A 17,090-nucleotide genomic window follows, 5' to 3' on the forward strand; every position below is an offset into this window, starting at 1 on the left:
CGGAGATCGAAGATCGCTCGCAGAGAGAGAGAGTGTGTAGTGCTGAGAAGAGAAGAGTGGCATAAATGTAGTTTATGAATTAAGTCAATGGTAAAATTGTCATTTCTCTTTAAACATGGTAAGTGAGAACAAAAATCTGTTAGTGGGGTAAATAGGATAATTTTTCCTTATTTTGGTGTTTCGGGTCAAGTCTCTGAAACTGTTGAAATTTCGGTCAAAATTTCCGTAATTTTGAAAGTACCGAAACAAAATTAATATGCTATATCATTTCCATCAGGAATTTCTCAAAATTTTCAGTACATTTCCACGATATTCTTAATTTCTGAAATATTTACACACACAATATATATTTAAAAATTCACATCGAGATTTTGTCCGAAATTCCTTTAAAATTTTTGTTAAATTTTTATGTCACCTACAATGAATTTTTTATTCATACTTTCACAGATAAAATATGAAATTTTGATTTTTTGTTTTTTTTTTTTTGTTTTTTGCAATCAAATTGAATACAACGAAAACTTTTTTGCTTTTATCTGCTACAAAGTTGAATGCTTTAACCACAACATGATTCTCTTTTTGCTTCGTCTCAAATATTTTATGCTTCATACACTAAAACATCATATTAGGTAATTCCACAGTATCCAATATATGGATTGCATGTGGAAAGGGAACAACACGTACACATACAATACCTATGTGATGAAGTATGAAAATCATTTCTAAAATTCATGTACTTGGGAGCGGTATTGTATGATACTAAATAAAAGCAGTTCAACAAGCTAGATTGAACCACATTGTAGTAGCTTTTATATTCCTTTAAATCTCTGCTCTTTGTAATTACATTATATAATCCACCCAACAATTAAAAAAAAAAATGTTTCTCTTTAACTTTAGAAAAGAAAAAGGGAACAAACCCGGAAAGGCAGGCGGGCATCCTCACGTCCCTTGCATTCTTCATCATTTATTTATTTATTATTTTTTCTGGTGCCAGTTTGTTATTCAAGATGTGGACGGTTGCACATTGAGAAGTTCGAGAAGAGCATGGTGATCCATAACAAATTCAGCTGTAAAATATATTTTCAACCAGTGAGTTTTCCAACACACTTTTTTTTTAACCTAATTTGGCAATCTCATCCATCCAACGGCCTGAAGCCAACGATACCAACCCTTCCGATTCGACCATCCATAAGTCCATACATACATATCATGAGAGCGCATCTCTTAGCTCCAGACTTGTTCTGGTTTTTTTTTTGCTGTCTTGTGAGTGAAATCGGTCTGGGAAGCCGCCAAGGCCTCCCCGATTAATCAAAAAATGGCTAAAAGATGAGATTTTTTGTTGCTCTCTCTCGCTGGTCTCCCTCTTTGATAGAAGGTCGGTCTCCAGATGTAAACAATACCACAGCCCTCCAGGGATTGAACGTTTCTGTGCTCTCCCTCTCAATTGAAGGTTTCTACTCTCTCCCTCATGGTTACTTCTACTCTTTTCTTCATTCGTTAAAACTGATGCATGAGGGCATCTTCTCATCGATCTGCAACCACAACATGCAACTTCATCGATCTTCAACGCCTGAGAGGCCAGGCGCGCGCAAATTAAACAAGACGTGATTGCATGACAAAGTCGAGTGCACGCCTGAGGTGGATATTTACTTCTTCTTCTTCTTCTTTTTTAATTTTAATTAGCATTAGATGTATATTTGACAATAATTGTTAGGGTTTGATTTGACAATTCATTCCTTACTTCTTCTTTTTTAATTTAAATTTAAAACAGATCTGACAGTAATAATGTTAATAATATTGTTAGCAAGTGGGTCACTTCATTCCTCACTTCTATGTGAATATTGTCCATACATACCAACCTATAAGCAACCTATAAGGCTATAACTTATAGGTTGGTATGTATGGACAATATTCACATAGAAGTGAGGAATGAAGTGACCCACTTGCTAACAATATTATTAACATTATTACTGTCAGATCTGTTTTAAATTTAAATTAAAAAAGAAGAAGTAAGGAATGAATTGTCAAATCAAACCCTAACAACAAGGAATTATTGTCAAAGTGGAAATTATTCTATGCACCGACAGTAGTAATGTTATAGCCTATAACCCAAAGGGACAACCCAAGGAACTCAACAAAAATTGATTTGCATAGAAAGTTCCTCTCACTAGGTTGAGAGCGTCTCTCTCTAGGAATAGAGCCCACCCCCACTACCAATAGTGAACACCCCACTCCCATCAGTGGACTTCCCGGAATTATTTCCGACCCTCTGCTTAACTGCACTGGATCTGTTTCAACCACCTGGTCACTTCAATCACCTCCGCCGTTTGGCCATTACTACCGACCATATCCCCCACTTCACTAGGATCCCCAGCTTCTATGCCATTATTTTTCCTGTTCATCCAACCTGCTCCTCCGCATCGTCTGCACTCGCAATCAATCCCGACTCCAACTTCAGCTCATCCCCCCCCCCCCCCCCCCCCCCGTTTTTCTTCAGTCCGCCTTCAATTCTCCAGAAATTTCGCAATCTGTAGCCTACCAAATCTCATCATCATCAGTCACACACCGGTTGTCCCCTGTAAGAAGACCCGGCAAGGCCTAAATCTGGTTATACCAATCAAATCGCATTCAAACCATGCAGATACCCTCTTCTCCCAATCCACATTTAAGGCCCTATATCCATCACAACCTCTATATAAAGTCAGTCGAACGATCAGCATCATACTCAAGCATAAACAACTTCATGCTTAATCATAGTCAATACACTGCTCCACAAAAGTTCTTCCATCGATCGCCTCTAAAGTCCTTAGCTACCCACATGGAACCTAACCAGAATGTTAACCCAAACCCAGAGAATGTTAACCCAAACCTAGAGAACAATCCAAACCCGGATGATCAGGTCCTTGATCTGAATCAGCCGGATCCCCAGGTGGAACAACCACTCACCCTACTTGGTTTCCTTGTAGCTGACAAATTTCTCAACGTTGCTGCGGTGATCCGGATCTTGACCCGTGCTTGGGCTGATCTTGGGGAGGTCCACATTGAAGCTATCAGGGATCACCGAACTTTCACCATCACCCTATGGAATCGGAAACTGGACACCAAATTTTGAATAGAGGACCCTGGTCGGTCATGGGACACACTATCTGCACCTACTTGTGGCCTCTCGACGCTAGACTTGAGGATGTCCCAGTCCACCTTTTGGCTATCTGGGTTCAGGCTCACGGCCTCCCTCGGGGCCAGATGACTCTAGCCAATGCTCATACTCTGGGAGCAGTTGCAGGTACAGTTCTTAATGTTGAAAATCCTAATTCTGTCAATGGATGGAGGGGTTTCCTTCGAATCCGGGTGAACATCAACACACAAAATCAGGTGGCCCCGGGGGTGTGGATCAGATGCGACTCCAGCCCTCCACTCTGGATTGAGTTCAGATATGAAAGAATCTCTCTACTCTGCTACAACTGTGGCCGACTCAGTCACAGTGAACGTTTCTGCAATCACGCTCGATCCTCAAGAGCTGAGCGATTGGGAGTGTGGATGATAACGCCGGCTGCTAGACGGCTGACTTCGGGCACCCAATCTGTTGGGGATCGGGGATGGGATCGCTTCCATGGACAGTGTTTCCAAGCCAGGCAAAGCAACCAACATTACTCCTCCTCATACTCGATTCCCCATCCCCTGATCCAAGCCCCTAAACAATTTTTCAACACCAACCAGCCTCTTCGTCGATCTACCTTGTGATCACTGAAAACCCTCCGTCACCGGAAACGGAGGTCCACATTCCCGAAACCCTGCCTACCACCCAGGTGGCATCCTCCTCTACTGGAACTCTTGACAAAGGTAAATCTGTGATGGTTTTTGATGATGATCTGGTTGTGGATGCATGCCAAGATGGAATCTCTGGCTGTGGCTATGGATCACCTCCAACTTTATTCCCCACCTTGGGCCCATCGGGAGATATCAATATGGGACACACCCAATTTATCTTTGATAACTCAATCTGTGAGTTTGTCCCACTACCACCACCTCACCCTTACACACCCAATCAGACACATAACCCTATCCAAACACAATATGCCCCACTCCATTTGTCTTCCACTACCCATCTTCAGAACCCGACCCTTCCTAACTTTTCAAACTTACCCATCATCACACCCAATACACAAGCGGCTCCCAACCCAACACATACACAAACCATAACCATACCTCCTGCATCACCACAAAATGACACCTCCATCACTGGGATTGCATCCTTTCTAGACCAACTACGCCTAAAACGTATTGCTGAGGAAATCCCAAATGTTTCTGATCGGAAGAGTAAGAAATCAAAGATCAGATCTTTATCCGCTTTCGATCCAGAGCTTTCCTTGGCTTTTGCTTCGGATATTCACCAAACCAGTTTGACTACTGCTAGTTTCTTGTTGGATGATTCGAGTCCTTGCAGATCTGTTGCTGCTCGGAAGACTAGAGGAAGGGGAAGAACCCGTGGTACCAGAGGTGGTGGTCGCGGTGGACGCCGAAAAGTGTCTGATCCAGCTTCGGCAACTATTCCTGTGAGGGGAACATCGCAGTCTGAAAGGGAGGCCCTCCTAAGAGAAACCCTTGCAACTACTGAAGGTCTTTCTGTGATACAACTAATTTTAGCAGAGAACTCTCACCCTACTCCTGCACCACTGGATCTCAACTCATTAACCCACCACTCTTCAAGTCAAATCACATCGATTCAAAGCTCTGATCTTCATGGATCACTTCTCATCCAAACTTCGGATCAGAACATACTGCTGGCTGGAGACTCTCAGGATTTTTTGCTGCCTCCTCCTCCCCTCTTGGCTTTGGAAGATGATCCTTTGCCTCCTTCTGAAAACCCCCAAGCTGATCTTGTCCCTCAGACGGATCAAGGCACCGGCGACTGGCCTGATGCAGTCACGGGTTCACCATGAGGTTCATTTCCTGGAATTGTCAGGGCCTGGGGGCGGACCTGACTGGAAAAACAATTCGACGTTTGGTGAAACGTCATAGCCCCTCTATGCTTTTTCTTATGGAGACTCGGCAGCAGGAACCGGTGCTTAACCTTTGGAAGAATATTCTTCGGTTTGATCACATGTTTGTAATCAATCCAAATGCCAATGGTGGTGGTGGCCTTGCTCTTTTCTGGGACAATACTGTCCATGTTTCCAGTATTTTCGGCACGGTTAATTATATTAATACTTCTGTTTGTTTTGTTTTGGAAGCTTTTCATTGTAAGATATCATGGTTGTATGGGAATCCCCATGTTAATCAAAAAAATGCTTTCTGGCATTCTTGTTACACCTCTTTTCATGCAATCTCTTCCCCATGGCTGTGTCTGGGTGACTTCAATGAGATTCTGTGGCTTCATGAAAAATGGGGAGGCCTTGCTCAACCTAGATGGAGAATGCAACTCTTTCAGGATTTTCTTTCTCACTGCCAACTTTCTGATCTCCTTTTTCACGGACCGGAGTTTACCTGGTTTTGCAAACAACATGGCCAGGTTGTAATCAAGGAAAGATTGGACAGGGCTTTGGTTAATAACTCGTGGATTGCAAATCAATGTCGGTCCTAGCTCTTCCATCTCCCTCTCCTTGGCTCGGATCATCATCCCATCTTGCTGGACACCAGCCCTGCTGAAATTAAGGCTCCACCTCTATTCTGGTTCGAACAATTATGGACCAATCATCCTACTAGTTTTGACATTGTCAGATCAAATTGGCAGACTGACTCTGATGCTCCCAATCAACGCTGGATGACCAACCTTCACCACTGTAAGTCTGCCCTCACTCTCTGGGCGAAGAACACCTTCCCAAATTTTGGTAATCAGGTCATTCTGAGCCAAAACAGAATCGAAGATTTACTTGACATGGAAAATTGTGAGGTTCAGGCTGAAATTTCCTCTATTACTGCACAAATTACATCCTATTGGTCTCTAGAAGAGGAATACTGGAAACAAAGATCCCGTATCTCTTGGTTGGCCAGCGGGGACCTCAACACTCACTTCTTTCATCAGTCCACTTTGATGCATCGAAGACGCAATAAGGTCCTGCGCATTGATGATGGCAATGGCATTTGGCTCACACGGGAATCTGATATTGTAGCACACATGAATAATTTCTATCGTGATATGTATCAAGCAGGCCCTACTGATCACTTGCACACTGTTATCAGCTCTGTTGATCAAGTGGTAACGGTGGAAATGAATATGGCTCTGTTGGCAGATATTACAATCGAGGAAGTCAAAGACGCTGTTTTTGATTTGGGATCACTTAAGGCCCCTGGTCCTGATGGGTTTTCAGGCACGTTTTATCAAACATATTGGGATATAGTGAAGCATCTTGTTTTCGAAGCTACATCTACATCCTTCTCTACTTCCACTGTTCTGGACAGCTTCAATAGTACTTTCATTGCGTTAATACCAAAGGTGGAAGTCCCTCAGTTTGCATCTCAGTTCAGACCAATCGCTCTTTGCAATTTTGCCTACAAGATTCTTGCCAAGATCATCTCCAACCGACTTGAGCTCTTCATGCCAACTCTCATCTCTGACAACCAATCTGCTTTCGTTCCTGGACGACAAATACAGGACAACATTTTGGTTGCTCACGAACTCTTTCACCATCTAAAGCTCCTCAAATCAACCAATAGTACGGGTGAATTTGCTCTCAAATTGGACATGAATAAAGCTTATGATCGTGTTGATTGGAACTTCCTACAACAAGTTCTTCTCAAGATAGGATTCCACCCAACTTGGGTCCAGATGGTTATGGCTTGTGTTACATCTGTTTCGTACTCTCTTTTGATCAATGGTTCACCGGGCCGGCGGTTCAAACCGACAAGGGATTAAGGCAGGGCGACCCCCTCTCTCCTTTCCTCTTTTTATTTGTCAATGATGTTTTGTCTTCTATGATCAGGAAAATCTGTGATGCCAACTTACTGGATGCGGTTAAGTTGAACCCTGACGGGCCTTTGGTTAGTCATTTATTCTTTGCTGATGATTCGATCTTCTTCCTCAAGGCCACTCTTTACAATTGTGAGGCATTGTCGGATACTCTTCACCATTATTGTAGTGCATCAGGTCAATCCATCAACTTGGAGAAATCATCACTCTTCTTTAGCCCAAACACATCTCCTGAGATTGTACACCTTCTCAGCGCTATCATGGGAATTCGTACGGTTCTGAATCCGGGCTCATATTTGGGTCTTCCGACCATTTGGGGAAGATCCAAAGTCTCTGCTCTTACTTATGTTAAAGATAATTTATCCAAAAAGATTTTGGGTTGGAACAATTCACATCTTACACAGGCTGGGAAAGAAATTTTGATCAAATCTGTGGCCATGGCGGTTCCGGCTTACCCGATGTCGGTGTTCAAATTTCCCAACACACTATGTAACAAGATCAATTCTGTTCTGGCGAACTTTTGGTGGGGTAGTTCCTCCTCCTCGGGAATCCATTGGAAATACTGGGGTTCTCTGTCACTCCCGAAATCCGAAGGAGGGATGGGATTCCGTGGTTTAGCTGATTTCAACCTTGCTCTCTTGGCCAAACAGGGTTGGCGTATTCTCTCCAACCCGAATGCTTTGTGGGTGTCTGTGCTTAAGAGCCGCTATTTTCCCCGGTGCTCATTTCTTGAAGCTACACGAGGATCCTCCCCTTCCTGGGCCTGGTCTAGCATCCTTGCAGGCCGTGAATTACTATGTGCGGGTTCTATTTGGCAGATTGGCTCAGGCCATAATATTGATTTTTGGCGGGATAACTGGATACAGAGGTACCCTTCTTTCAACCTTCTATCTCACATGCCTACTGATGCACCATTTGTCTCAGTACATCAGGTTATTGACAGACAAAATGATTCATGGAACCTGGGTTCTTTATCTAACAATCTACCGGCTGCAGCAATTGTTGCAATCAGGGCAACCCCTTTTGGCTCCCTGACTGATATTGACAAACTTATTTGGTCAGCTACTACTACGGGAGCTTATTCTGTTAAATCTGGTTACAAGCTCAAAATTTCGACCCATACCCCACTTCGCTCCATACATCCTTTTCACTCCCATTCCATTAACGAGATGGTTTGGAAATGGCTGTGGGCGGTCAGGGCCACTCCCAGAATTAAGCATTTTCTTTGGCGGGCTATTTCTAATGCTCTGGCAACAAATGATAACCGACACCGAAGGCATCTATCTACTTCCCCTATGTTCCCTATCTGTGATGCACATCCAGAAACCATTGAACATGTCTTATTTCTTTGCCCGTGGGCGACTAGAGCTTGGTTTTCTCACCCTCTTTCCTACAGAATTGATCTTCAAGCTATTACATCCTTGGATAGATGGATCCTTGCTCTGTTTGGTGACCATCTTGCAGTTCAGGATGCCGAGTTCACAACACATGTGGTTTATCTGCTATGGTACATTTGGAAGCAACGATGCCGCACTGTTTTCAACCACACCTCACCGGATCCAATTGCTGTTGCCTCAAGGGCTTCTACTGCCTCGCAGGAATTTCTCATGATGCCCCGCGCACTAAATCAGAAGAATCCATCGAGATCCTCGTCAGAGACATCCCAAGTTGCTGGTTGGGTTGCTCCGGCCCGGGGAGTGCTGAAAATTAATACTGATGCGGCTTGGGATCCAGTGTCCCTTATTTGTGGTTTGGCGGCTATTCTTCGAGATTCTGCAGGGACCTTAATTGGCGGCTCATCTCAAAGAATGCTAGCCTCCTCCTCTATGGCTGCTGAAGCTCTGGCTATCAACCTTGGCCTCAGTTTAGCCTCCTCTCTCTCTCTCTCTTCTTTTCAGCTGGAATCCGACTCTCTGGTTCTGATTTCAGCCTTTAAAAACCCCCACTCAGCGGTGGATTGGTCGGTTTCTCAGATTGTATCTCGAACTCGTGTTAATGCCTATCAGTTTACTCGTGTTAACTGGCTTTGGACCAGTAGGAATGCAAATGCTGCTGCAGACTGTGTGGCAGCTTTGGCATCTCGCAGGGTGTTTCCGACGGATTGGGTCACCAACCCTCCTACCTCCCTCATGCGTATTCTGCTCTTTGACGCGGCTGGCCCTCCTCCATAGCTTGGGCAATGCGTCACTGCTAGTTTTTTCTTTTTTTAGTCTGTTGTTTTCTTTCCTTGGTGCCTCTCTGGCCTTTGTCTGCTTTGTAATACCAAAAAAAAAAAAAGGGACAACCCAAGGATTAAATGAATTTAAATTAAATGCGCTTTCCTTTTTTTCTAAGTTGGTTTAATAAAATTCGCCTTGATCCAAAAAAAAATTTGATTTATAATATAATTCCAACAAATTAGATCTTGAGTTCTTCTTCTGGCTAATATTTTTTTTTTCCTAATATTGTTTTACTTTGATAGTAAACAAGTAGCATTTCAGAGAAAAAAAAAAAGTAAAGTTGCCTCTAAATTTTGCATTACATTTTCTGTCCTTCCAACCCCCATTGTACAAAAAAAAAATTGCATTACCTCATCATAACATTAGAATTATGCCCGGGTATTAGAATTATGGATCGTTTGATTAATCCACGATGCACTCCTCCAACAATAACTAATCTAATAACTGCATATATATATATATATATATATATTTACATACATATATTTATGAGTTTCAAGACTCGGCAATAATTATGGTTACCTTATTTTATGTTTGCTGTTAATTGCAGGTGCTGCCGAAGTGATGAACGAGTTTTGAGTTCTTGGATGCTCCTTATGATGTCAGAGCACGTGATGGTTTCCAAACATTCTTTAAAGATGCACTTGTCAGTGTGACCCTTAAGCAAGAGAGGAGACTCGAACTCGATTGCAGTCTTTGAAGGAGGAAAAGTCCACGATATAATTCATACATCAATGATAGACGAGCTTCATATATTATAGAAATATTGCACGTCATTTCTCCATATTTTAATTTTTTTTCTATTTAAAAAAAAAATAAGTATCTTTTTTCTTATTTACTATCCTCATTTTAAGGATAGTGAGAAAAAAGAAAATCAAATTTATTAAATTTACAGTAATTTTGTTTCCCTATAATACTAAAATGATAGGGAAGCTGTTAGAGTTCCTCTTAGTCTATTGGAAACCGGTCTACAACTGCATGGAACTTGTCTACTATTCATATGGAGCGGTATGCCAGTTAAACACCATTGAGCAGGTACTACTTAGTGTGTTATTGATTTCGGTGTAGGGACTTGTATGTAGTAAATGTTCATTAACGTGAATGCAAAAGGGTGTTATGTCCGAATTTGTAATAAAAAAAATACCTAGTATTGTTTATAATTTCACCCTTTAAATATTTCATGCATATTTTTAAAATGTATTTGTTTCTCAGAGTCTTTTAAAACTGTGAATTAGGTGAGTAAGACAATCAATACATTAGAAGCAAGTAAAATGCAAATGCTTTTAACAGGAGTAAACTAAAGCAGATGTATCATTTAATTATTATACATGCACACATATTTTATTGGTAGGATTCGTCCCGTATGGAGAGAATGGAGAGCATTTATTATCAGTGTGATTGAATTTGATCTTATCTTCTACATTTTTTTTGTTACAAAAAGTTTAGGTGAGAGCTTGGTTAGCTACACCATCGCCAAGGTAAGCCTACAACCTCAACCTTGAAAAACTTACGTGTGACACATGCCTGTCTCACAGCCCACATGTACGGATTTCTGTAGGGGGCTTATAGATCGTGAACCAACGAGGCCTGTTGGCAACTGGAATCGAGCTCGGATGGGAGTTCCAGCACTTGTTCGCCCTTACCAACTGAGCCAAACCTCGTTGGCAAATTGGTTCTTATCTTCTTATATTGGTTATCCATTTGTTGTTATCACGAGAAAAACAAAATTAAAGTTAAAATACAAATATATCCTTCACAACGATTAGCACTCTGCATATTTTCCCAAACAAGTGGTTTGAAAATCATTTTCCCCGATCAGGTTTTCCACTTTGAGTTAATGAGGGCGCTCATCATTTTAAAGAAATTTTTATTATAATTATAATTATTATTGTTAATTTTTTTTTATTTGTCTTTATACATCTGATTCTTGTTAGATACATGCACTCTGTTGTTGCAGAAATATGGGCCGGTATATCAACTCTGGGTCACACATAGTTGTTTCATATTGATCAAAAGAATGAGAAGGTCGCCGGATGACTTTTACTCCTGTAAGCTCTCATGCAAACCTTCGATTCTACATTTTCACACGAATATTTCATAAAACAGGTGTCGTTTAAAAGCTTTTGTTAAATGTATAAATTCAAACTATGCAACTTATAATGAATCAAATTTAATCTATCTAATTAATGCACAAGTCTAATATCATTTGATTTAGTGGTATTGATTTCAGCTTTGTATGCAAAAGGTTGACAATCTATATAAAGGAATTTGCAATTTAAAGTGAACTTTTAATTTGGTTGATTATTGGGCAACCAAATTAGTAATAATTTATAACTGGTATTAGTACTTAATCATACTAGTAATAGATTAATAAAGAGAAAACATGATTGCCGCGGAAGATCGGAGGGTAATATGGATAGCTTTTCTTGTCTAGTAAAATATTAGATTGAAAAATTAGATAGTTGGTGTATAGTCATTAATTAAATAACCACGAATTTTCCTTGATTTCTGCAAGAATATCCATTATAGCGAAGGGAAATAAGGGTCTCTCATAATGGATTAACCTAAACTAAAAGCTTCAACAAAATGTCACAAGAGTGACTAATGTTGCTACCGAACAGAAATGGAAAAATAAAATAAAAATCTAACCAAAATAACTCGGAAAAATATGAAAATTTACCGAGATGTAATGTCCAGCACACAAAATTTGGTGAAGTTTGGAGTATGTTTGATATGGGAATAAAATGTGTAAATAAAGAGGACTGTAAGTAAAGAAAGCTGATCAAAAACATATTTTAGAATGGTTGATGATGAAACTTGTCAGGGCCTAGGGAGATGCATGTTGGACGTGTGGGTCTGATTCCACCTAGGACAAGGGTTTGTTAATCCTTGATCAAAGAGAGATTTGATTGTTTCATGTCTACTTACACAATCCTACTTGGTAATGGTGTCTATGTCTATTGGGAATAGGTTTCTAAGATCTTGTAGGTTCATGTTAGATTCCTATAGATAGGGGCATAGATTGTAGTAGTAGATCAAGTCTTTGAATCATTAAACAGAGAGAGCAAGTGAGATCTTAGGAGGTGAGAAAACTTCTTATGAGAGATTCTTATATTCTTGTTCGTATATTTTCCTTTTGTTATAGTGAAACCCAAGCAGCCCGGTGACGTAGGCAAAGTTCTTCATTGAACCTCGTTAACAAGTTCATGTGTTCTTGTTTGTTTTCTCATTTGTTTATCTATATTGTTTTGCACTTGTCTGCTTCCGCAAGAGGGATTCTAGGTCAAATTCCTAACAGAGTGGTATCAAAGCTTAAGCTCTAGCATCTAGACTGGAAACAATGAGCATAGAAGACGTTGAGCAAAGAGTCGATAAATTCTACTATAACGACTTTAGCCTATAGAGGTTGTAGATCAAGAACTACCTGAATATGAAAAAACTTGCTAAGGCATTAGAGGGCAAGTGACTTGATGTATATACTCTCGCAAGCATATTAATCGTGTCAAAATACAGAAGTATTGTGCCCAAAATTATCGTACCACGGAAATTAGTGGTTAACTCACAATCCTTAGGTAGTCGGAACTAAAGTCACTAAGTAAATGAAGGAAAATAAAATAAATAAAAATGCGAAAGTAGAAAATACAACGTTTTGTTGGAACAAAAATGAATTTATCATTAAACCTATTTAATTAATTACTAATTTGATATTTTGGACTTTGAAAATATGCTAACACATGACCAAAATTGCAATATTAAAACTGGACCACGTACAGTTATAGTTTTGTTAAAACACAAGGCCTGCAAAATGCTTTTGATCATAAAAAATAATAAATAAATAAAATAAAATAAATAAAAATTTCAATTACCACCCAGATTCGCGTTAAGGGGATTACTCCTCATCCTTATTCACCTTGAATGGATTTCTCCTCACACAAATTTGTCTTTAAAGAATTATTTCCCACCTAGATTGGCCTTGAGGGGATTTCTCCTCACTTAGATTCATCTTGAGGGGATTTCGCCTCTTCCAAATTCGCCTTTAGAGTTTTCATCAGTTCAAGGCTCAAGGATCGAAATTCTCTTTCATTGTATTCTTACTCCGGTTCAGGGTCGTAGGAACTTACTTTGACATGAATAAGAGTCGGTTCAAGGTCACTAAGGCACATCAAGAGGCCTAGAAATTGAGGAATTAGACTACTAAGCGACCCATCCGCGCAATCACGCAACGGATGTAAATCACCATACTTATAACCTCTTGAATACGAAATTGTTGGTTTCTAGCTTAGGAATTAGAGGGGTTAAACCTCTACCTCCATCCTAGACATACTCAAAATACACATCTTAGAGTTGACTAGGTTCCTAGACATGCATTTTAACCCAACTAAAATAGATATAAGGACCCATCATCTGAAAATTGCATCATTACATTAAAATAGGCATTGTTTACACAAGACTTGGATTAGGACACACAACCCTAATATCCCCAACAAGGAGATCACTGACAACCTATAATCATAGACATCAAAATTATAAAATTCAAATACAAAAGAGAAGTGTAGGAGAAAACAAGATTAGTCACAAATTGCTAAAAAAGCTAGCATAACAAGTCTTGAATTACAACTCATACAATTACCCAACTCTTGAATCTTGTAGAAATGGAAACTTTTGATGAATTCTTGAAGCTTTTGGGTGAGTAATCCTTCAAATTCTTAAAATAAAACTAAAGAAAATATGAAAAATGGAGGAGGAGGATGGCGAGGCCCCTGTTTTGGTGGTACGGCACTGTGGCTGATCTTTCTTCTAAGAGAGTGGAGAGAGGAATATATGTCAGTTGTTGTTCTCTGCTAACGTTGAGAATATGGTTAATTAAACTATGTCATGCCACGTGTTCAATTGGAATTGGTTTCCAACCAATTAAACAAACTGCACGTGCATGCCTGCATTAATTAACCAATTAAGCTTAATTGTGCAACTAAACTTAATTAAGTAATTAACAAATCTAATTTCGTCCTTTGTCGAAAACTCAAATCTTCACCATTTTCACGTCAGTCTATCTCGTTTTCGTAACTCCGCTTATTTTTTATAAAATAAATAAAAATAGAATAATTACATAATAATTGACTTGAGAATTAACTTATTTTTAGTGTTTTAGATATAATTACATGCAAAAAAATTCATGTAATCAGCAAGATCCCAAAAGATATGAAGGATGAGGAATTTGTTGAGATGGATATGATGGCCCTTGGAGCTGTTTGACTATCACTTTCAAATGAAGTACGGTGATTTGTTATCAAGGAGACAACATTGAAGTTGATGATGGATTAGTTTGTCCAACATGTATGAGACGCCAAATGCCATTTAACAGTTGTTCTTGATGAGATGGTTGTTCACTCTGAAGATGGGCAACAATATATCATGTTGGGATAGTACGTGACATTATTGAGCAACTAACGTTGGTGGATGTTAAATTCGACAAACACATCAAACCGTTGGTATTGTTGACTTCCATGCCTTCGGGTTGGGATGTGACTGCGACCTTGATTTGTAGTGGAGCTAGGACTACAAAAAAGTTGAATGAGGTGCTTGACACTCTTTTGAATGAGGAGATGCGAAGACAGAATAACCTTAAATATCCTTCAAGTCTTATACTTTCTATGGAAAATAGTGGTAGAACGTTCAACAAGAATTCAAACATCAATCGTGGAAGGTCTAAGTCTAGGGCATTGAGAAAAGGCCGAAGTGTGTCCAAGTTAGCAAAGTGGTCATATGGGGGTGTTGTATTTTTGGCTCATTGATACAATCTAAAATAGGTAGGATTTGAAGTCAAATCCAAGTTTAGAAAGGAAATAAGTGTGTGTGCAGTTTTTCTATAAGTTCTAGGAAAGTTAGTCTTTCAAGTTCTATTAGCATTTGTAGTATAGGCTTAAAAAGGTCAATTATGCCTTAGTCTATTAGGAGTACGAATCCTAATCCCATGTTGTATCAGTAGCTTCTATGTTCTATAAATAAGAGTCGCGGGAGGTTTTCTGAAATCAAGATAGAGTGCATAACACTTATCGGAATAACCTTTTCCAATAGAGAGGAACAAGGCATTGTTCCGTTACCTTCACTTCTCCTCCCTTCTTGAACCAAGCTATACAGTATGGTCTTGGATGTGGTTGGATGTCAAGCAATTTCGCCACCATTTCCTTGGAAACTAAATTCTCGCTGCTGCTCCCATCAATAATGACATTGCAAAGCCTACCATGAGAAGAACATTGTGTCTTTAGGATGTTGTTATGTCGCCAATCGCCTTCAAAAACCTTTGGAGTCGAGAGTGATAGAGAGATAAGAACTAATTTGAGGGGTTTGAGGGATTTGCAATAAGTACTTGTAAAAACCTAAATTCTTCATAGTGTTAGTGAATCTCTCAAGAGAGATCACATAGTGGGCGTAGGTTAAAGTTTCTGCTGAACCACTCTAAAATTTGCTGTGTTGTATCTGTTTTCAAGTTCATCTATTTTCTGATTTTGGTCAAGTAGTAAAACACAAAGGATCCTAATGAGGCTTACAAAATAAGGTGTAGGCATTGTAGGAAATCTAGACATATCCAGAGAGATTGTAACTAGTGGAAGGATGCAATGAAGATGGCAAACACAACTGAGTTTGATTCGGATGCACTTGTACTAAGCGTTATTGAAGCACTATTAGAGTCATGGATAGTAGACTCTAGAGCATCTTTTCACTCAATTTCATACAAGAGCTCATGGTGAATTACTGACGTGGTAATTTTGGCAGTGTTTCTTGCTGATGGGGGAGCCTTGAAGATTGTGGGAAAGGGTGATGTGAAGATTTAGCTGACAAATAGTTGAAGATGGACCTTGACCAATGTTAGACACATACCGCAGTTGAAGAGGAATTTGATTTATCTAGGTCTGTTGGATGATGAAGGATATCGCACTATCTTCGAGAAAGTTACGTGGAAGGTGTATAAGGGAGCTATGGTCTTAGCTTGTGTAATCAAGACAACAACACTTGTACGACCTTGAATATTGTTGCCATTGTTGAGAATAATGAAGGCGCTGAAATCGTTGAGAAAAATGAAGATGCATACTTATAGCATCGTAGACTTGGGCGCATCAGCGAGAAAGGTATAGGCATGCTTCAGTCGAAGGGTAAGATACATGGTGTAAACTCAGTGACAACTGGGCCTTTGAAGACTATATTTTTGGCAAGCAAAAAGTTGTTTGTTTCTCAAAAGGTGGCAAGGTGCCAAAAGGTACAAAGCTGGAGTTGGTTCATACTGACTTGTGGGGGCCTGCTCAGGAGCTTTCGTTGGGTGGCTCAAAGTACTATTTGAGTTTCATTGATGACACCGCAAGGAAAGTATGGGTTTATTTCTTGAAAAATAAATGGGAAGTGTTTGATACTTTCATGAAATGGAGGACGATCGTAGAGAAGAGACTGGGTTGAAGGTCAAATGTCTTGAAGTCTTATAAAGGAGGTGAATACTGTGGCAATGATTTTCAAAGAGTATTGTGCGAAAAATGGGATTAGGATGGAGAAGACAATTCACAAGAACACCACAGTAGAATGGAGTGGCTGAATACATGAACAGGACTCTGAATAAGCGTAAGGAGCATAATGATACACATAAGGTTGCCAGACATGTTTTGGGCTTATTCTATTATTAGTGCTGCTTAATTAACGGTGGACCGTCAATACCATTGAATCATCTCTTACTTGAAGAAAAATGGACTGAAAAAGAGAGAGGCCTATCACATTTAAGTGTTTGAATGGGTCATATGTTCACATCAGTGTTCTAAAACTCGGTTGCCCAGGCCACCTAGGCACTGGATGGCTGCCTTTCAACTCAACTAATGCCAAATCGACGCTGTTGGGCAGACTGGAGTTGGGCGGTGGCCTAGGCAGGCAATTAGGTGCCTGGACGATGGTGGTTGGACACTAGGCGGCCTTTCTAGGCAGATTTT

General features: G+C 40.1%; 1 protein-coding gene across 1 annotated transcript; it reads left to right on the forward strand.

Annotated features, from left to right (window-relative positions):
* The first annotated feature begins 3,129 nt into the window (after positions 1-3,129).
* On the forward strand, positions 3,130-3,738 carry LOC112198753 (uncharacterized protein At4g02000-like). The gene has a single exon (XM_024339869.1). The coding sequence runs from the start codon at positions 3,130-3,132 to the stop codon at positions 3,736-3,738; it is 609 nt and encodes a 202-aa protein (XP_024195637.1).
* Positions 3,739-17,090: the final 13,352 nt, after the last annotated feature.

The sequence above is a fragment of the Rosa chinensis genome, chromosome 4, assembly GCF_002994745.2.
Source record: "Rosa chinensis cultivar Old Blush chromosome 4, RchiOBHm-V2, whole genome shotgun sequence".
Taxonomy (NCBI): Eukaryota; Viridiplantae; Streptophyta; class Magnoliopsida; order Rosales; family Rosaceae; genus Rosa; species Rosa chinensis.